At 35.8% G+C, this 23322-nt stretch overlaps 1 protein-coding gene across 1 annotated transcript in view; it reads left to right on the top strand.

Annotated features, from left to right (window-relative positions):
* The window catches only part of LOC137392276 (mediator of RNA polymerase II transcription subunit 23-like), a 67216-nt gene that overhangs the window by 11687 nt on the left and 32207 nt on the right, over positions 1-23322 (top strand). The window contains exons 7-13 of the mRNA XM_068078946.1: positions 3025-3114; positions 3814-4023; positions 5139-5440; positions 6351-6445; positions 10242-10407; positions 14399-14544; positions 18039-18207. Coding sequence (XP_067935047.1) covers positions 3025-3114; positions 3814-4023; positions 5139-5440; positions 6351-6445; positions 10242-10407; positions 14399-14544; positions 18039-18207 — 1178 coding nt within the window. The remainder of the gene's footprint in view (positions 1-3024; positions 3115-3813; positions 4024-5138; positions 5441-6350; positions 6446-10241; positions 10408-14398; positions 14545-18038; positions 18208-23322) is intronic.

Here is a 23322-nt window from a genome sequence, read left to right as displayed (position 1 = left end):
TCTGCTTAGCGATCGCCTTTCGGAAGCATGAAAAAGTGAGGTGACCTTCGCATAAACTTCAAGAAAAGTCGGCAAAATTGATCTCGGTTAAAACGCTCAAAAGAAAAAGATGTCTTTTCTTCTGAGCATTTCAACAACGATCAAGTTTTGCCAATTTTAATCTAAAAAACGTCCTGGCAATAACATCACCTCAAACAACAAAACAATCTCAAGTGATAGAAAAATCTCCTATACTTTTTGATAAAAAAGTTTTCAACTTTACATTAGAAGCATTTAATTTGAAACAAGCCATTTATACTTTCGATTTCTATTATAGTTTGTATATGTGCATGTATCTACTAATAAATAAATAAATACATGGACTTGTGACAGTGCTCTGATAACTTGAACTCTCTGATAACTCGAACACTTTCGCTCGGTCCCGTGAAGTTCGAGTTATCCATGTTTGACTGTATGTAATAAAAGATAACACACATGGTGGTTTGAGGCGCCATTATCTCATAATCATATTCTGGTGGTCCCAGCACAGTCATACAGAACTCTTGTTGCTATGACAAGGTTTACTCTGATGCCATCTTATTAGTCATGAGAATTCTGCACTTTAGATTATCTCCTTTCGAACCTAATCATGAGAATTGTGAATACACATGGATGTTACAAATGTCAAGACTTCATGTTTTGTGCATGTCTTGATTTGTGTGTGATACATCATTTCCATTTTGTTAGTTATCAGCCTTGTTGGCCAACAGGCTGTAGAATTCTGGTGAAATGCAGCTTGTTTAGTTCCTAGTACGAATCCTATGCGTTGTGTTTTTAACCTGTAAAAATTTGTCTGAAGCTTGCCAAAAAGACAACTGACACGGATATCTGAAAATGGTAGCTATTTGTGTTTTATTTCTTATATTCTCCCGATACTGAAACACCAAAAATTTTCTTGGAATCTAAACTTTCAGTGTCCTGACTGCCTATAATATTTTCGCTCGAAATTTGTATACCTATGTAAAAACGATCCTGATTATATTATCATTTAGTATTTTTGAGCTAGAAATATAACCACATTTGTATGGTGTCCAATATTGACCTGCATTTAGCACAAGAATGAATTGCACCACTACTAACATGAATGTTGAGACTAGCCGCATGTAGAAGAAAAAGTATGAACCAGAGGCTAGACTGATGACGAATACCACTATTAGTGCCTACCTGGAACACGTTACGCACTTCTGTCTAATTGCAAATTAGTTTTCACATCCCAACTGTTATTTGCAGCATGTTTTTTTTTCTCAAAGATGCTAAGAGCAGACAACTTCTTATTTTTTGTGTATGGAACATTATCTAAGTAACAAATCTTAGATCATTTATAGGTTTGAGTTTTGAGCTTTATTCTTTCACTTTCTATGCCATTCAAATGCATAACACAAATAGAGTATTCTTATGTGAGTACTACAATAGCTAGTAACTTTCTGTAGCCGTCAGTGCTGACGCGTTTTAGTAGTAATCTGTTTAAATGAATTAGACAATATCAGTGCTTTGAAAAGAGTCTTGATATTTGCAGCAGTGTAGTTGGGTTGTAAAGGCAGCACACCAACTGGCCATTGTAGCATGGACAGTCAGGGCTAGAATTGTTGAGTGAACTGGTTTTGTGGTCTCTACTATTTTGATATACCATTTTTCTTACAGCTTCTTTATATTGTTAGCAAACGAATGTGTCGTTAAATGTATGAACAGAGTATAGATGTAGAGGATAATCTTTTAATATGTAAATCTTATATTTAGCACTTGTCTATACATTCATGACTTGTCCATTGAGATAACAAGTTAGTGTAAATTGTATCACCATTTTCTCTTCTCATTTGTTTGCAACTTACTTGCTTTTTAGCAATACGTGTGTTCAGCATACTTTATCACTTCTAAATCATTCATGCTAGTCTTAAAATAGATAGCATAAAGATATCTGTTGGTTTAAATTGCATATTCTACTATTATAGAGTAGTCTAGTCAAGAATATATATATATATGTTTATTTATATTTTATACAATATATAAAATAAATATAAAATATATAAATAATATATTTTTATTTATTGTATTATATTTATGTATATATATGTATATATATTGAAAAATGATAAGAACTGTAATTCCAGTAGTCATTTGGAAACTGGGCACAATAATAACTGCGCATAAAATGTGGCTGGCCCGGATACCGACAGCAATCAAATCAAGTGAGTTGCAGAAAAGTGCGCTATTGGGAACAGCTAAGATCTTGAGGCGAGTGCGCAAACTTCCAGGTCTCTGGTAGGAGACCTGAGTTAGAGAAGAAAATACCACCCATATGGGTTAACCAGGGTGAGGAAACAATTTTTTTATGTATAAAGTTAGTTACAAATTAGTCTAATGAACATCACTTTTCACCTACGCAAAACACGTAACCAAGAAAAGAATAATTTAATATACATGTGCATATATAAGTACAAGTAGTTAATTATCCTATGTTTATGTTCAAAAGTAATTTTACTGCTAAACAAAAATAAGATATAATAAAATTCAAAGCTAAAAAGAACTCTACACTAATAGTAATAAGTGGAGTAATTGTTTTATTTTGTTCAATTGTTAGACTAAAACATATTTGGCACGTTGAATTTTTCTTCACAACGAATCTGTTTCGTGGTGTCGCTCATTAGGTTTGTTTGTTTGATAAGTGACCTCGCGAAACAGATTGGTAGTGAAGGAAAAATCGATTTTCTAGATAAGTTATAGTCTACATGTATATGTATATATATATAATTGCTTAATAAACATCCTTTATTTGCTATCATAATAATTGTGCAACTAACAACTATACTTATGACTTGCCTCAATTCACTAACAAGATTAAAGATTATTTATAGATTGTGGCAGGTTTTCTTATTTATCTTTTAATGAGGTTGAATCTATAGTTTTCATGAACTCCAATAAGGATCCGGTCTGTCCAGCTTATGCAAGCACTAATTGAGATTGCAACATCTGTCCTCTCTGTTGTAGGACAGATCACCGACCAGTCTCATTCGCTATGTCCTCTCACACGCTTATTCTGTTGACTTCATGACAAGCATACTTATCGCTAACCGCAAGGTACCCTTACTCAAATACAAGGAACTAGAGGATTTTATGTTTAACTTGCACATAATGATTTAGCCTTTGGCTATCAAGGAACTTAAACCATTTCAGACTATTATGAAGGGATTTGGCGTATTTCATGGCAGGACATGGTTTGTTCATTTGTCATATGGCCGTTTGATGATTGGCAACGAGGGTGTCCTACACTAGCACATCAATGCTGGGCGGTTTGTCTTTTAGAAAACATCAACAGGACCTTGTCTTGTGGGAAATAACTTTCTATTCATCTTTTGGCACTATAGGGCTAGGCTACTGCATTTTTGCTAAATTAATGTGTTTAATGTTGTGAATGAAGGGCATTCCGTGTCCCAGTGACTATTTTAACCTAGAATGTAACAGATTTTTACCTTATATGTATCTGTGTATCCAAATTATACATCGGCCAGCTCGCCAATATGGAAACACTTGTCTATAACAAACATTCGCTGGCACGTTGGGCAGCTACTGATGAAAACATAGTAACAATAACTCTGGCAGACACAAGCAATGTTTTGAGTATACATCACACAGTTGAAATGCCAAACTTTTTCGTATTTGTCACAATCAAACAAAAACTTCACCGATTCTTCATTGAAACGTTTCATGGAATTTGTCTAATTATGACTATGTTGTTAGTGTGTTTTCGTTAGCCTCTTGTTTATTGATTTGTTGTAGGGTATGGATGAAAGCAAGCACAGGCACGCAGAGCTTGAGGACCAACTATGCAATCATATCATCTACATCACCGAAACCCAGGCTAAGCTTTCAAACTGTATGGCAACCTTTGCCAATTTGCGGTGGCATAACATCACTGCTCATGTCATCTTCTTCGTGCTTGTCGCCATGGTCAACCTGCCTCATATGTTCATACAGCTCCAAAAAAAGGTACAGGTGTACACAACTTCACTCAGTTCAATATCATAGCCAACATATCTATTCTTGAATCTATACAAACTGCTGAGAGTATTCGAAAACTGGGAAGTTTAAACTATTTCTATGAATTGGAGAAATATTGTTAACTACCCAATTTAGCCACATAGAATAGATTAAAGATCTATTATTATAATTACTATTATTATTTTTGGTAGTTAGCACAGCATGTTGTTAAGCTGGTGTTGGTGTCTTGGGAACTCGGATCAGAACAACTAACCTGGGAGATCTAAAACCTTCCTTAGGATTCTAGCCAATCCCAGCAGCGCAGCCAAGTTGCACTTTTGGAATTTCCTTCTTGACTACATTCAGTTTGATCAACTTTTCCAGATTCTTGATTATTATTTGTATTCCAGATTATTATTATTATAATAGATTATTATTATAGGTTTTTATTCAATCGGTTCTGCAAGAACAGTAAACATTGTTTGTCATTCAGTTGACAATAGCTGTCTGCTTTTAGAGTAACTTTTGTGATTTAACTTGGTTTCTTCAGCTGTCACATGAAAAATAATTTAGAAAATTCCTATTGCGATTACGCTGTAATGATTATCTTTCGCATGTTTGTGTGTCATTACTTTTGAGGGTAAAATTTCAACTGATGTGGTATACTCAATGTTAAAGCTCATCTAATGGATGCTGATAGGATTTAGACCGCTGACAAGTGATCTGATAGAACAGCCCTTTTACTGAGTTCCTGAATTGATTTAAATGCTAAAGTACATACATGGTAGAAGCAAAAAAGTATGACAGCGGGTTGCCGTTGTACTTACCAGAGGACAGCGACATGGTTTTTGTGTATGAGAAGACGACCTTGCGTTCAAAAGCGCTAGAGCTTTACGCCTTTTTAAATAATAAGTCCAAGTAGTCACTAGCTTTTAAGCAAAACAGCTTGCTAGTTTTACACAAAGGTGACTAGTATTATGCTATAACCCATGTAATCTCCTGTTAATCTGTTAACTCCTGCAATCTCCTGTTAACGAATTAGACTGATTTTTAGGGTTTGTCCATTTAGCGGATGCTGCCCCCTTTCGCAGTTATACGAATGCTCTGTACTTGCTTTTTTGTAGCTGGAAAGTCGGTCATTTGAGAAGGCTTGCATGAGAGACCACATAATGTGGATGATGATGCAGTGCGTGTTTGGCATCGGCAAGATGCCGAGTACGTATGAGTACATAGCATTCACCAAAATGTATGATCATCTATATGGTGACTCCGAGACCTTGCCTGTACCTGACCCTAGCAGCCCCCACTCAGTCATCAGCAATGCTGTCACCTGTATTTGGGTGCACATGCAACGAAAAAACATACAGATAAATGATCAGAAGGCAAAGCCTCGTCCCATACCCAGTATTCTCCGACCACAACTCGAGTGCGTTGCATAGTAACACTATAAAACAATTTATCTGAGTTTTGGGTTCAACAGCATTTCCTGAGGCATTATGGAATTTCTTCTCACGCAACTTGTCTGTATTCTCAACTGGCTCTTAACACTTCGAAGCCTGGGCACGCGATAATTCAGGGAATTGTTTTTCCACTTGATCCTACGCCCGAATTGTTTCACTTCATTCGTCCTTCCGATTTATCTAGGGTTATGAAATTTTGGTTGTTTCGTGCTTGATAAGTTTTTAGTGTAACTTTAAAGTTTCAAGTCATTTGGGCTGCTAGTCCGTGGGGCGTTTCAAACTGATGAAAAATGGCTGATGACTTGGCGTTAGTTTTTAATGACGCACTGATTGAAATTTTTGGTAAAGGAAGTTCAAAAATGGACAAAGCTAAAAAACCTTTCTCTCATAAGATACATTTTACACTAAAATTAGTTGTTTTTCTATTTATAATAAATATACACACTTTACCAGACTCGGTGTACTACAATAATTATGTTTTTCTGATACCTCTAAAGCATCACTTTTGAGAGAATGAAAAAAACTATTTGCTATATCTGATTTCAGTTTTTTCCATGAATTCTTCAAGCTTATAGCTTTGAAATAATGTCCAGTTCAAAAGGAATTGTGCACCTCTAAGTACAAGTACTTTCACAGTTGATGAAAAGTTATTAATACGGTATAGGATCAGGAGACCCTCTTTTATCTACAAGGTTAGGCTTCAAAGCGTTAAACAACTATAGAGACAACTATTCTCAGTTCTCTTTGCTGCAATCTACACTTATTTTACATAGTTCAAAGTATTGTGAATTGTTTTATTTTGCACATCTTATTTTTACATTAAACGCTTAAAGCAGGGTTGTAAGTAATTTACTTAGACTAGTGATCTCGTTGCAGGTTTTTGAAAAGTTCGTTACAAGCCTATATGCAGAACCAGGCAAGTCCCATGCCGTTCACGTGTGACTACAAGCTCTCAGCCCTATGCAATGCATGTAAGTGTTCTGTCTTTTTCAGACACATGTCTGACTTCAGATGCCTTGTACAGTAACCAGACCTAGTTATACTGGGCACTATTAAATCATAAGCAGACAAACGAAAGATTATGTAGTATGGGAATCTATCTTTGAATGAAATTAAATTGCATCTGTTCACAGTTGCTAAGGAAATCAAAGGACGCCTTCTATGTTTTGTCTTGTTTTTCTTGTTCTCTTCAATTACAAGTTGCTTGCTGATCATTATAAGTTTTCCATTTTTTAAAGCCAAAAAGTCAGTCTGGTTGGAAATGGCAAAGACTTCATTTTTAAGCATCGAGCTTATGATATCCAATAGGGTCGCTTTCTCTCTTCCATACAGTTGTTCAGGATGTCTCAATTCAGTATTGTCACCACTAGCTATTGTAGTTCCTTTTATTATTGTACTAGCCGAACACCAGGCGTTGCACAGGTATTAAAAACAGCTTATAAACAGTTGTAGGTAATGTAGTTGCCCGCTACTTGCCATTAGCCTGGCACATTGCCAAAGACTTACCAATATGAACCGTGAGAGCAAGCTTTAGTTGCGTTACGCAGAATGTTTTGCCTATTTTAACCGACATAATGACTCATATCGCCTCAGAATTTACTGCATCTCGCATAGCTTAATTGGTAAGATATCTGCCAGGCCAGTGGGAGGTTCCGGGATCAATTCCAGCCTGAAACAGATACTTCATTCCTTAATTTTAATAGCTATAGCTAGACAAACCAAAACATACACCCATACACCCATACGCACCAACTTTGAGATTTATATTTATAGATTTGAAAGTCTGAAAAATGTTTGACCGGGTACATTAATGTACACATTATACAAGCAGCTGAAAACTACTGGCTCAATATTAAAAATACCTTCTTTGCACAGAGCTCAATGGTGTCAAAATGATTTGCATCTAACCGCCAAGCGTAAGGGGATGTCAGTGTCTGCAGAAAAATGGACATACAGACAGCTGATACTAGCCACGTTTCATGCTGATTCGCCGACTCTGGGCGTGTCTTACAGCTGGTAACACTTTTATTGGGACAATAGAGCTGCGAGTAAGAGGCCATTTTGTATCGTGAGAAAAGTATTGGTCAGTTTGAGAAGCCTGGTGCATGTGAAATTTATTAGAAACGTTATGGACATTGAATGAAATAATTAGTTGACAATTGTGGACATCCTGAAATATCTAAACTGTATTGAGTTGAAGATTTACACGTACAAGGCAGATAATGGAGAAACTTGGATGCATTTGCATTTCTTTGGCTTATCAAATTCCTAAAATAATTATGCAGCCAGCTTTTAGATCCGGTAAAAATTGTGACAGTTCTTTAGATTACTGCAGTATTGGCAAAGAGGAAAAATGTTTTGACAGGATTCCATGTATAGTTCTCTCATGATAAACAGCAGGAATTTTGCTATAACCTTCACAGAAAGGAACTCGTAGATATGGCATAAAATCACATTTATATTATTCTGATATTATGTGGTTTAAAGAGCTCCCATTCACATTCTGGTTAAAGAAACAAGTATGTGAACTTGTTTGCAAACTGGCTTGAAGACCTTTAACCTCTGTACAGAGTTTTAGCAATTCTAGTTCATTTGTGGTTTGTTTAGTGCGTTATATTATCTCTTATTATATTATTGTTTTATTACTATAATATCATGTTTGCTGATTGCAGATATATTTATAGTATCTTGTATCATCAGTGTATCAGTTTTAGCCTCTGCTGTTTTGATCTCTGCTGTTTTGATATCTGCTGTTTTGGTCTCTGCTGTTTTGGTCTCTGCTGTTTTGGCCTCTACTGTTTTGGTCTCTGCTGTTTTGGTATCTGCTGTTTTGGTCTTTGCTGTTTTGGTCTCTACTGTTTTGGTCTCTGTTGTTTTGATCTCTGCTGTTTTGGTCTCTGCTGTTTTGGTCTCTGCTGTTTTGGTATCTGCTGTTTTAATCTCTGCTGTTTTGATATCTGCTGTTTTGGTCTTTGCTGTTTTGGTCTCTACTGTTTTGGTCTCTGCTGTTTTGATCTCTGCTGTTTTGGTCTCTGCTGTTTTGGTCTCTGCTGTTTTGGTATCTGCTGTTTTAATCTCTGCTGTTTTGATATCTGCTGTTTTGGTCTCTGCTGTTTTAATCTCTGCTGTTTTAGCCTCTGCTGTTTTGATCTCTGCTGTTTTAATCTCTGCTGTTTTAGCCTCTGCTGTTTTGGTCTCTACTGTTTTCATCTCTGCTGTTTTAGTCTCTGCTGTTTTGATCTCTGCCGTTTTGGTCTCTGCTGTTTTAATCTCTGCTGTTTTAGCCTCGGCTGTTTTGATCTCTGCTGTTTTGGTATCTGCTGTTTTTATCTCTGCTGTTTTGATATCTGCTGTTTTGGTCTTTGCTGTTTTGGTCTCTACTGTTTTGGTCTCTGCTGTTTTGATCTCTGCTGTTTTGGTCTCTGCTGTTTTGGTCTCTGCTGTTTTGGTATCTGCTGTTTTAATCTCTGCTGTTTTGATATCTGCTGTTTTAGTCTCTGCTATTTTAAAATTAGCTCTGTTCAAAGCACTTTTACTGTGGTCTGATTTTCATCTCCAATTTTTATAATCTATTTCTATCAACTAATTTTTAGTTCACTAATTTGGTTGATTGGAATCAGCGTAGTGATGAATATTAAACGTTATTGAGGTCGATGAACTTTGTTAAAAATCCAAGGAGTAGGGTTTTGCCAGTGCATTCTTGCTTGAACATTGGACATCATGTAGAAAAGCTAGATTATTTTTATATATTTTCTTTTAGCAATAAATATTAATGATAATAATTCATTATATACCAACAACTGTTAGCATTAATAGATCAACGCTGCATCTTTGATAGATTTATGCTAGCCTTATCTCCGCTTTCTTGACACTGATAGCTTTAGGACACAGATTTGTTATCATTTTTGGTTTTTAATTTGCGTAAATATAGGTAGGTTTTATATAGTTATAAGCATTAAAAGGTCCTAAGAGCCCATTTAATTAGCTCTTATGTGTTTATAATATTCTCGGCTAATTGAAAGTGGAATTCTTCATATGGTATTATTTTAATCTTCCGTTGCATCATTTTATGTCATTGATATTGTTTCTGCCTGCAGTTGTTTAGAATCTAAACATATATTTGTCTCGTGTTACAGTCAGAGCTTCACGATATGAGGGTTTAATTGTGTGGTGACGATTTTCAAATCTATCTTGAAAATCGTATAAACAATATAATCATGTGATGGTGATGTATCTCACATTTGACGGTTTTCAGAGTGAGTGATACTGGAATTAAAACTGGCTTTCTAGTCTTATAATACACTCATTCCATGTCCTTCAACACATACAGACATTCATAAAATAAATGTTTTTAATTATCACAAACACAAAGCAGTTTCTTGTTAAGTTAAAATATACAAAAATTATTAACAAAAATGTATAAGTTTTTTTACATAATAATCACATCGCGATATATCTCGAATATGTCCATTTGCAATATTGAATCGTCTGCTGAGTTTTGGAAATCGTGAAGCTCTAGTAACAACTGCTTACCATTATATACATGTCACTATGTTTATTTATGATAACTGACCATTTGATATTTCACAAGTGAGGCAATTGTAAGCTTTTTTTACAGCATATGTCAAAAAGAAAGTATAGGTTTATCAAAAATATTTAATTCGTATTTTTAAATGAAAACTATTGTTTTTATATGAAATGATTTCTTTATGATTGTTATGCTTTATTGCTTGTCATATTAACTTTATGCTCTCAATCCCACTTTAGACAGTACTACAGAGAAAGTTATCCTGCCTCTCCTTAACTACCTGACAGATGGCATCATGAATGTCAATGCACAGACTACTCTTCCTCACAATGTCCCGTGTTATATGAGCACAGAGCCACTGACCACTGAAATGTTAGACAGCCTGTCTGTACACGCAAAAATGCTGTAAGTTTAGCTTACGGATGGTAGCACTAAGTCCTCTCAGGCTCGGGATAGCTGCTATTCCCGCATTGGCTTTTATTGTAGTACTAAGCTCCTGGAAATCTGGTGTGCTGTGAGAGATGGTCAGGTGTGCCGATAAAGCATGGATAATAACTATATGCACAATTATTGTGAAGCTCCAGAGTGCGGTTGGTTGGTGCAGGCGTTGGAGTGTTGGTGAACTAAACTGAATCTCCCGAGCTTGAATCCCATAGAAAGCAATCTTTTATCACAACCTTTAATTGCGGCTACAGACCGACACGCCTCTTATTGTAGTAAAGATTATGCATGCACTTTCTGCATAGACCATAAGCTATACAGCGGTGGTTTAAAACTCCTGTAAGTTTCAATAGTGGTTTAAAGGTTTCCCTCTGCTTTATAAGCCTTCAATGTGTCAAGTCCAACATTTGTAGGTTTATATTAGTTTTTTTTTGGTCATTTTTATTTTCAATTAGCATATTAATTTTGCTCGCAGTCCTTACACTAGAAAGACCAATAATGATTAAGGTTGTGGTTTTTGAGCTTCTGATGAAGTAATTTTGCCATCTGTCTCACTTCCTTGGCACTGCTAGGAATGGCTTTCGGAGGCCATTTGATGGTGACAATTATGTAGCCCCACTCACCCATTTAAACTTTTGTTTGTAATGTTATTCTGTGCTAGAATGATCCTGCATAGACCACAAAAAGAACTTGACATTCCTTTGGTACTGATGAGTGGGTAGCAAGTAACTCGTTTGAGCCTTACCAGCTCTAGAATAATTGCTAAGAGAATTGCTAAAATATTAATTGAGCACTAGAAATGATGAGAATCATCTCAGTTTTTAATGGCTCTGTAAATGCTTCTATGAATGTCTCTATGAAGCAACTTATTAAATTGACTTTCTGTTTTACTATCAACTCCTCATACAATTCTCAACAAGGTGAAAGAGATGCAGAAACAGTGCACTTCGTCATTGACCATTCATGTGAATTCTGCATAGCAACACGTATAAGCGTCACTTGGAGTAGCACACAAGTCTAAGATGACCGACCTCTCATTCTAGAGATGATCTGTAGATCTGTAGTATCAGCTCGTCACTAAGGTGACCTCTTACACTGGAGGTGACCTCTAGTACCAGCGCAGCAGTGTCGTATAGTTTCACAGAGTCCCGTGACCAAAAGCCGGAAACAAAAACGTCCGATTCCAAACAAACCCGATCGACATACTGATCTCTAATGGAATATTCTTACCTCGCTCTCAACATCTCACTCTTTTGCATTTACTTTATTTTATTATAAAAAATCATTGGTCGTTTCTTGTAGAAAATTTTGTCCTTTTTCAAATGGTGTATAATACAATAATCAATTTCAAAAGGACTGCCAATGGGAGTAATTTTTGTTGGTTAGTGTTGCGGCATCTCCATTATAACTTATATAAAACAATAGTGGGCGCGGCTTGTTTGCTTGGAGCCGTGCAAGATTCGATATGCGCATCCGTTAGCAGCAAAACTCTGTGAAGTTATACAGCTCTGTACTGTCAGAGTCATATAGCTTTAAAAAGTCTCGCGACCAAAACCGGAAACAAAAATGTCCGATTCCAAACAAACCCGATCGACATACTGATCTATAATGGAATATTCATACCTCGCTCTCAATACCGCTCTTTTTTGCATTTACTTTACGTTTTTACAAAAACGTTATTAACACCTTTTTGTAGGAAATTTTGTTTTCTTTCAAATGGTTTATGATACAACAATCAATTTTAAAGTGACTGCTAATGGGAGTAGTTTTTGTTGATTAATGTTGCGGCCTCTCCATTATAACTTATATAAAAATAGTAGGCGTGGCCTGTTTGTTTGGAATCGAGCGAGCTCCCGTATACGCTTCTGTTGGTCGCGGGACTCTGTGAAACTATACGGCTCTGCAGCGCAGCACTGGGACGACCTGTCATACTGGAGATGATCTTTAATACTAGCACAGCACTAGGGTGATCTCTCATTCTAAAGATGATTTCTAGTACCAGCTCAGCACTAGTGTGATCTCTCATACTAGAGATGATCTCTAGTACCAGCACAGCACTAGTGTGACCTCTCATACTGGAGATGACCTCTAGTACCAGCACAACACCACGGTGCGAAAAAAATTTTCCCAAACAGGTTTGTAAAATCTTGGCTCCTGACTGGTTTTAGTAATTGAGTTTTAGTAACCAAAACCTACATCATTGCATTAAAAATTAATAGTTATTATTAGAAAGGAACACAAAATTCCAAATGACGTAGTAGAGGCCGGTAAAAATTATGTTATCATTCGAAAAGTGCTGTTAAAACGTAAGAGGGTGCTCACTTAAAATTCATATATTTAAACCATTTTTAATACAATTTTGGAATTTTGTGTTCCTTTCTAATTATAACTATTAATTTGTAATGTAATGATGTAGGTTTTGGTTACTAAAACTATATTACTAAAACCAATCAGAAGCCAAGATTTTACTGCCATATGTATACCTGTTTGAAAAAAAAATTTCGCTGGGTGACCACTAACACTTTTTATGCTCAAAAATTGCCTATAGTGTTTGGTTCGTACTAAGCATGGCTTTTCACATCACTTTGTCATGAATAGTCTATCTGACCATTTACCCAGACATAATGGCCCTTCGTGCTGACTCGCTGCGCGACTAAGTTAGTTTCAACTCCTTTTGTTATGTCACACTCGGTGCAACATTGATGTTTCGCGAAATCCAACACACAAGATGCGTTTCTTTTTTACCTCTTCTCATAAAATGGACGGCCTAGTTTTAGCATTCGATTAAAGTTTGCTCTGACGACAATGGTTATCATTGGCAACACAATATGTGGGTTAGTAAACATGTGCGATCTGTAAAACAGGCCATTTTGTTGCCTTTGTAACAAGGGATTATGTCTTTTAAGGAATGAAAATGGTTGTGTTAATGTCACTCAATGTCGTAAGGATGCAAGTGTGTCCTCAGGACATATTTACCAATAAACCTATACTTATATGTTATGGGTGGCTACACGCTACAGAGTAAAGAGATGGGTTTTCTGTTCAAGCAACCAAAGTTCGTAGCAATAATCACCTAATCACTAATAGAGGGAAAATAGTAAAAACTGTTTTTACTAATAATGAACCATCCAATCAAGCCTTTATAAGAATTGATTTCCTCTCAGGAAAGCAACAGCTCTTTGCTGTTTTTTGTTCTGCTTCCATATGATTTCATCTCTAGTAGATGAACCAATCAGTACTGAACACATAGAGCTAATGTACATATGAACATTTTAATATTAAATTGTATTCTCATACTTTAGCTTCTATTACACCTGACTCAACCATATTGACCTTAGCCAAGGCTGTTTGGCTTCAGGTTTTTGGCATCGCTGCGCTCATTCATCTCGCAACCGAAGCTTTTGACAATAGAGTTTTGCATTGCGAATGTCCGCAATGTTTGCAAATGTTTACATTCTGTTCATCATCAGCATTTTCCTTATTAATTCAACACTTAAAATGGTTTGAGTACTCTTGTATTCTCATTGGTTAGGTTTGCAGTGTCAGTCGCCTATTCAATTTTATTCAACATTGAATATTTATTGAAAATATTATTGCTTAGTGTAGCCTCACAGTCTGTGCTGTGATGATATCAGCCACACCTCTTGTAGCCGATGTCAGATATTGCTCAGATATCAGCATATTTATATTTTTGTGATTTTAGTGCAGTCTCATTTCGGAATTTGCTCAATGGCCACTCATTGAATTGGTCAATGTTCATACCGCTTATACAAACTACTAAGTGGCTTGACCAATAATGACATTGGCTTGTATTGTAATTTATTTATTTTCTCAAGTTTTACACTACCATCTTTTAATTTTAACATCCTGGTAAATTCATTTAGCGCAGTATGTTAAACATCCGCCTATGAGGGATCTATAGTTTATTGTTATGTTATACTCGTGTGCTCTGCAGACTCATCAAACACATATTCAACAAGATTGATGCACACTCGAAGAGTCTGGTGCAGATAGGCCTTTCTCCCGCCCTTCTCGAGACCTGTGCTAGGTTGTTAGTGTATACTGAGATAGAACAGACAGGAGGAATAAAGACGTTTGTGAGTAAGTGTCGATTAGTTCTCTCTTCTGTTAGTGTGCCTGTTTGGTGGTAAATCATTCTCTGTTTATTGCTGTATGGCTAGTGTAAGCTTATTTTTGCTGTTTATTGCTGTTTATTTTTGCTGTTTATTGCTGTTTATTTTTGCTGTTTATTGCTGTATGGCTAGTGTAAGCTTAAAGTATTTTTGCTTATTACTGCCTGTGAGCTCTGGAATAAAATAGAGGTTTACTACCGTAAAACCTCTATTTGAACTCATTGGCACTGTATTTTTCAACGCTTTCTCTATAGTGGTATTTTATAAGAGATGCTGTTTAAATAGAGGTGGCTTTGTATTTTTCGACCAGCTCATCGGAGTTTTGGCAAGATAAATTCGACCCCACGGGCTAAGCCATGCGAACGTTATCTACATTTTACACTCTCCTTCGAGTGGAACGACATTAATGCCATCATCCTCAGCATTTTTACAAAACTATTTTTCATATAGGTCGAAGTATCAGCCCGAGTTAAACAAGGTACTACGTTGAGTAGAAATATTAGCCAGATACAATTATTAATTATTTTGATAGCGTTGCTTTTAAAGTTTTAAAGAAAAAGCCATAAAGCTTTGGAATTAAAAAACGAACTTTGATAAGCCATAGCAATGGGTGCTATTACATCGTACAGTGTTTCTGGAGAGTATTCCCATCGCACATCAAAATGCTTTAAACTCTTTGGGTCAGATTGTAAACCATATTGTGGACGAATCTAAAACAATGGATATTTTTGAAACCTTAGTGACTTCAAGTCAGAGTGTAGTTCTGATGATTGTGTCGATCGATCTCAGATTCACCGTCACTAAAACCATGGTAACCACTACAGCAACAAGAAAAGAATTAACCGCTATTGGTATAACATTATGAGTATTATTATAACTGTTGTAAGTATTGTTATAATTGTTATAAAATTATTAGTACCATTTTGAGGAGACTTTTCTACTGATCCTCTTATCATGGGAAAAGTTCTATCATGGGTTCGTAAAGATCACAAAATGTCAAAGTGGCTGTCAAATAGAGGTGGCGTTCAAATAAAGGGTGGCACTGTTTTTTCAACTCTTCTTTTAGTGGCGTTCTATTAGAGGTGGCATTCAAATAAAGGTGACGTTCAAATAGAGGTTTTACAATATGTTCAATACAGCAATCAGCAGTCCAATTGTTTTGTATTGCCATATTTTATAACTAAAAATTACAAATTTATAAGTGCAGTAAAGGTTTTTTTTGTTGCCTTCCATTAGATATTCACAAGTGAAATTTTTGAATTTCATTGTTTCACTCAGTTGTATGATGATTCATGTATTAAATAGTTATCACCACTCTCAAAATGGAATATTTACGTTAGGGTTTCTCATCTAAATCTTGTTTCATGTTAGGACAGTTCCAAATTAAGACCATTTTGGATTAGTATGTTTCTCATATTAAGGTTCCTTCATACCAAGGTTCCTTCTCATTAGGTTTTTTCAATATTAAGATTTCAACTCGAAGGTTTGGCTAAATTAGCGTTGTTTCAAATTATTCCAGAATTTATTCCAAATTACCGTTTTTTATCATACTATTTCCATGTCAATGTTCTTCCTTGTTAATACCTTTTGGAATTTTTTTCAATTCTGATTTGTTTGATATTATAGTTATTCTCTGTTAGGATTGTTCCATATTTGGATGTTTCTATACTTACGTGTTTCAAATTGGTTCTTTTTGATCATATTCGGGTTCTTCCGTATTAGATTTCTTTTTTTTCATCCTAGGATTTTTCTACACTAAAATTCTTTTTCATTGAATTTTTGGATATTATGGTTTCTATATGAGGATTTTCCATGTTATCGCTATTCTGCATTAGGCTTCTCATACATGATGGTTTTCCCCACATTTGAGTTATTTCCTGTTAAGATTCTTGTTCAAAATCCTTCTGCCACATGTTTCTTGTGTGTAAAGGTTCTTCTGCTTAATGACTTTTTCAGATTAGGTTGGCTCTTATACCCCCACTATCTTTGCATTGGTTAGCTTTGTTTATGATAAACTTTTCAGAGAAAGCTTTAGAATACTTCTCGGTCTTGCAAAGGCAACCACGAGAGGTGTCTTGTCAACGTTATTCATGCCACACTACACCATAAACATATACCATGTTATTCATGCCACACTACACCATAAAAATATACCGTGTTATTCATGCCACACTACACCATAAGCATATACCATGTTATTCATGCCACACTACACCATAAACATATACCGTGTTATTCATGCCACACTACACCATAAGCATATACCGTGTTATTCATGCCACACTACACCATAAACATATACCATGTTATTCATGCCACACTACACCATAAACATATACCATGTTATTTCCAAACGCAGTCCCAAATAAGGGATGAATATTGACCGTTACACCTTGTTAGTGTAAACATATGATTGTAAGACAAATATTAATTTAAATTATAAATTACAAATATTAAATAACCTTCTAAAGCAACTTTAGAAGGTTATTTAATAATAACTGTTATTACCTACACTAATGGATACCTATTAGTGTAGGTGAAGAGAGCTTGTCTATCACAGCAGGCTCAATCATCTCTTCCAGTCCAGAACTTTTCCATATTTTGTAGCCTTGTTAACTTCATATTGATTAACGTGAGTGCGGGCAGTGGCTTTACCCGTTAAACAAAGAGTCCCATATTCACGGCATGAATTATTATTATTATTATAACACAGTTTGCTGATTATGTTTAGGCATGAATCGGTACATGAGCAACTAAAACAGTTACAATTAACTAAATACAGTCTACAAATGCTTTTTCATTTACAACCACAATTTATATCAACTGCAATCTGCATTTTAAAACTATGTACAAGATTAAAATGTCAGTTAGAAGAGAAGACAATTTTCAAATGCTGAACAATTAACAGAATGTTGCAAGCTAGATTGGTGAGTATTGCATAATGCAGAGATGTCACATTCAAAAGAGGCAACTCTATTATATTTGTTAGGTGGGGTAACATTGTCTAAACTAAATTAAACAATGTGTAAAGAATGCAGAAAGAGCATATATATTTAAAAGTGATTTTACAGTCTCATTCATGTGTCATATGCTGCATAAATTGGATAGCTGATGATTGGAGACTAAGTAAATTATAAACTATGATCATTACAGGGATGTACCTGCTGATGCACCTACGGATGCACCTGCTGCTCAACATCATCAGTAGTGTTATTAGGCGCATATCACCTCCAAGCCTTTAATGGAGTTAAGACTTATGTAGGTGGCATAGGGATGCAAAACAGGCTCAAATAAATACGCTGTTTTAATAAAAACTAACTTTTTAGCTTTGGGTTTGCAGGTTTTCAAGCAGCTGTATTGTAAAACAATTTTGCACTTTTTCTTGACATGTAAACAGGTAACACAGCTCTAAAAACAAGTATTGTTGACGAAAAAACTGATAACATTATTTCTCGTGTCTAGCTAACCTGCTGCCGGCCATGATGAAAGCAGAAAGCCCGATGATAGTCAATGGCCTGCTAGAGATGGCAACCTTCCGTCTTACCCACATGCAGCCTCACTATCGTATGAAGATACTCAGCACCATACTTGAGGAGCTCACCACTGTCAGCCACAACCAGCTCTTCATTAGGTCTGCTATGTCACACGCTCACTTTCTTGCGTTCATCCTTATTATGTTTTCTAACAATTGTCACATTTGCAAAACTTTCTTAATAAAAAATTATTTAATTACTTCAGCAGTAAGTAAAATAATTTTTAAAAAATGCTCCATTTTCCGGTTTTTAAGATGTCTATTGATTGAGCAATGTCTGATGTGTATTTGTTTATGATTTCATCACCTACTTTACCAATTATCAATAGGTGTATGCACATGGAACCTCTTTTTGCGACTTTGCACATTTTTCCTTTTAAGATAATTTCTGGTGTATAATGAATGACCCATTAAAAAAACCATTCTACAAACATATAGAGAAGAAAGTGAAATATTGCGAATGAACATTCTATCAGTCAGATAGTCTCATTTCGATTGTCTCAGTACCTCTCTAAGGATGTTTTGCTAATTCTGTACAATTCCTTCATCAATTCCAAGCTCTCGTATTGTGTTGAGGCATGAGGAAATGCTCCAGACTGCTACTTGAACAAAATTAAAGTTTTTCAAAAGCGTTTAATCAGAATAATTAACAAGAAAGCTTATGATTTTTCTGCTAATCCTCTATTCAACCTAAATAGAATTTTAACTATTAAAAAGTTATACAAATACAAAGTACTGATAAAAGCACACAACACATTTTATGAAACAAACCAAAACAGGACAATAACACATTTAACTACTCGTCAAACACACACATAAACCTAAAGATACCATTGTTTAAATCAAAAGCTGGTCAATGTTGTTTGGATTATCAGAAGTCATTGCTATGGAATCTACTACCGGTTACACTGCGTAAAATTGTAAATGCTAATTCTTTCAAAAATGAACTGAAGCACTACCTCAGGACTTCTGCTGACTCTACTTTCAGGTTCCGCGCCTTGATTAGCCTTGTTATTGCGCACAGTGACCTCATCATCACCTTCCCTGGAGTGACATTTTTTTTCTATTTTCTTGTTCTTGCATACTGTAAGAAACACTCTTCATATTATTTTTTGTAGTTATATTATAGATGAAAATAAACAAACAAATAAACTACAACATATGTAATCTAATGCTGTATGTGTTATCTATACTACAACGTATGTAATCTAATGCTGTATGTGTTATCTATACTACAACATATGTAATCTAATGCTGTATGTGTTATCTATACTACAACATATGTAATCTAATGCTGTATGTGTTATCTATACTACAACATATGTAATCTCATGCTGTATGTGTTATCTATACTACATATGTAATCTAATGCTGTATGTGTTATCTATACTACAACATATGTAATCTAATGCTGTATGTGTTATCTATACTACATATGTAATCTCATGCTGTATGTGTTATCTATACTACAACATATGTAATCTCATGCTGTATGTGTTATCTATACTACAACATATGTAATCTCATGCTGTTGTATAATGAAATGTTTCAAGTTTGTTAGGTACACAATTGTTGCTGTCCCAATATTGATATCAACAGTAATTGAAAGCATATATGATTCTCAGTTGAAATATATATTACCAGTATACTATATAAGTATGTCAGTGTGTTTTGACGGTGTTCGCGTGATAATACAAATAATATGGATGACTATCAAAGTTGTACAAATGCTGAACCGGGGTGATACTTTGAAATAGCAGAATGATGAAAACTGATAGCTGTAAGAATATTTGTGTAATATTATTAATTGTCATGCCAACTGACTCTTCTACGTATCTGTTTTGTTCAAAACATGTTTTGACTCACCAATGAAAGATCTTTTCTTATCAGCTACAAAGTTTATGTTTTGAATATGAAGAAAAGATTTTACTTTAGTTATGATTTAATGCGCAGTAGCTTTGACACAATATTTCATAAAAATGTATTCTGTTTTACTTTGTTAATAGTCCATCAATTACTAGATTATTCGTAATTATCCTATGGAATGAAGAAAGGGTGTGTTTCGACGTAACAAGAAGGTGACACGGGCTTTGGGGCCATCAATAATCTATTATATTATAATGCAAAAGAATAGGCTGATAACGGTGTTTCCTTATGTGATGACAGTGGTAAAGTGGAGCCTGCCAATCCTGTCTACGGTCTACATGTCTGGGCACATGTTGTTATCTTTTGTCATGAAGATTTCATAGCAATGACACCCCTTGCTGTTTTTGTATTAAACAAAGGACTGAAAAATGCTGATATGAGGAGGGCATATGTCTATGGGAAACCCTCGTGAGCTAAGGGGTTGATGGTACCGCTTTGGAATAATCAGCTCAAATGATCAATAATGCTATAAGTTACGGCGTTACCATCCAGGGTAGATGTCGTACTTTGATCGCCTAAGCTTTGTTATGAAAGTTGTTTGCTTCTGTTTGCAGAAAGATTTGAGATTATCTCCGATTAGGTATTATCTCTGTTAGCTAGATTTGCTTCACAAAAGAGTTTAGTCATGAACATTCCTGGCTGTGTCTTGTGAGTGGCCGTTACCAGGTCATAGATGACGTGTTTGCACTGAGTGAACGGCCTGTGAAAGTTTGCAGAGCTCATGGAAAGTGCCAGAGATTAATGGCTGGAATTAATAAGGCCGCAGTTAATTAGAGGACCGCTAGCAGTATGTTAATTTCTATTGTTTCACCCGCCTAATGAGATGTCGGCTTATATTTGGTGTGGATTATCTCCCCAGAGTAGCTATCCAGAGTCTTGGCTTATGTCCAGGCATTTTTATTACGTATTCAATTAAAAGAACTGTGAGGAATGCAGCTCTAGCTTATTTTAACCCATGTGACCTCTTTTTGTCTTCAGATCTACTTAAAAACAATCAATTTGATTGGCTAGAAAGAACCACGAAGAAAGTGAAAACACGGTATTGATAGCAAATAGCACTCATCACTATTCTTGCAGCAGATTTTACTTTAGAATGAGAGTTGATCCAGTGTTTTGATGTTAAATAGTTTAAATTTTAAAGCTGCTCACATTGTTAGAAAAGGATTTAACAATTAATAGATAGTAGTTTACTTCCATTATCTTCTATTAGAGATGTTTAAATTACCCTCTATTTTAATCATTGTTGTTTTCTAGCATGTTAACCTTTGTTCATCCCATAAAATTCTCCATTAGTGCATTTATTTGAGTTGGGTTGTATATTCGATCTGTCTTCGGCCCTCTATCTGCACTATTTATTTGAGTTGGGTTGTATATTCGATCTGTCTTCAGCCCTCTATCTGCACTATTTATTTGAGTGGGGTTGTATATTCGATCTGTCTTCGGCCCTCTATCTACACTATTTATTTGAGTGGGGTTGTATATTCGATCTTTCTTCGGCCCTCTATCTGCACTATTTATTTGAGTGGGGTTGTATATTCGATCTGTCTTCAGCCCTCTATCTGCACTATTTATTTGAGTTGGGTTGTATATTCGATCTGTCTTCAGCCCTCTATCTGCACTATTTATTTGAGTTGGGTTGTATATTCGATCTGTCTTCAGCCCTCTATCTGCACTATTTATTTGAGTTGGGTTGTATATTCGATCTGTCTTCAGCCCTCTATCTACACTATTTATTTGAGTTGGGTTGTATATTCGATCTGTCTTCAGCCCTCTATCTACACTATTTATTTGAGTTGGGTTGTATATTCGATCTGTCTTCGGCCCTCTATCTACACTATTTATTTGAGTGGGGTTGTATATTCGATCTGTCTTCGGCCCTCTATCTGCACTATTTATTTGAGTGGGGTTGTATATTCGATCTGTCTTCAGCCCTCTATCTGCACTATTTATTTGAGTTGGGTTGTATATTCTATCTGTCTTCAGCCCTCTATCTGCACTATTTATTTGAGTTGGGTTGTATATTCGATCTGTCTTCAGCCCTCTATCTGCACTATTTATTTGAGTGGGGTTGTATATTCGATCTGTCTTCAGCCCTCTATCTACACTATTTATTTGAGTGGGGTTGTATATTCGATCTTTCTTCGGCCCTCTATCTGCACTATTTATTTGAGTGGGGTTGTATATTCGATCTGTCTTCAGCCCTCTATCTGCACTATTTATTTGAGTGGGGTTGTATATTCTATCTGTCTTCGGCCCTCTATCTGCACTATTTATTTGAGTGGGGCTGTATATTCTATCTGTATTCGGCCCTCTATCTGCACTATTTATTTGAGTGGGGTTGTATATTCGATCTGTCTTCAGCCCTCTATCTGCACTATTTATTTGAGTTGGGTTGTATATTCGATCTGTCTTCAGCCCTCTATCTGCACTATTTATTTGAGTGGGGTTGTATATTCGATCTGTCTTCAGCCCTCTATCTGCACTATTTATTTGAGTGGGGTTGTATATTCGATCTTTCTTCGGCCCTCTATCTGCACTATTTATTTGAGTTGGGTTGTATATTCGATCTTTCTTCAGCCCTCTATCTGCACTATTTATTTGAGCTGGTTGTATATTCGATCTTTCTTCGGCCCTCTATCTGCACTATTTATTTGAGCTGGTTGTATATTCGATCTGTCTTCGGCCCTCTATCTACACTATTTATTTGAGTTGGGTTGTATATTCGATCTGTATTCTGCCCTCTATCTGCACTATTTATTTGAGTTGGGTTGTATATTCGATCTGTCTTCGGCCCTCTATCTACACTATTTATTTGAGTGGGGTTGTATATTCTATCTGTCTTCAGCCCTCTATCTGCACTATTTATTTGAGCTGGTTGTATATTCGATCTGTATTCTGCCCTCTATCTGCACTATTTATTTGAGTTGGGTTGTATATTCGATCTGTCTTCGGCCCTCTATCTACACTATTTATTTGAGTGGGGTTGTATATTTGATCTGTCTTCGGCCCTCTATCTGCACTATTTATTTGAGTTGGGTTGTATATTCGATCTTTCTTCGGCCCTCTATCTACACTATTTATTTGAGTGGGGTTGTATATTCTATCTGTATTCAGCCCTCTATCTGCACTATTTATTTGAGTGGGGTTGTATATTCGATCTTTCTTCGGCCCTCTATCTGCACTATTTATTTGAGCTGGTTGTATATTCGATCTTTCTTCGGCCCTCTATCTGCACTATTTATTTGAGCTGGTTGTATATTCTATCTGTATTCGGCCCTCTATCTGCAC

This window comes from Watersipora subatra, chromosome 3 (assembly GCF_963576615.1).
Source record: "Watersipora subatra chromosome 3, tzWatSuba1.1, whole genome shotgun sequence".
Taxonomy (NCBI): Eukaryota; Metazoa; Bryozoa; class Gymnolaemata; order Cheilostomatida; family Watersiporidae; genus Watersipora; species Watersipora subatra.
Note: the sequence above shows the minus strand (reverse complement) of the source record. Positions and strands in the feature narration are given on the sequence as shown.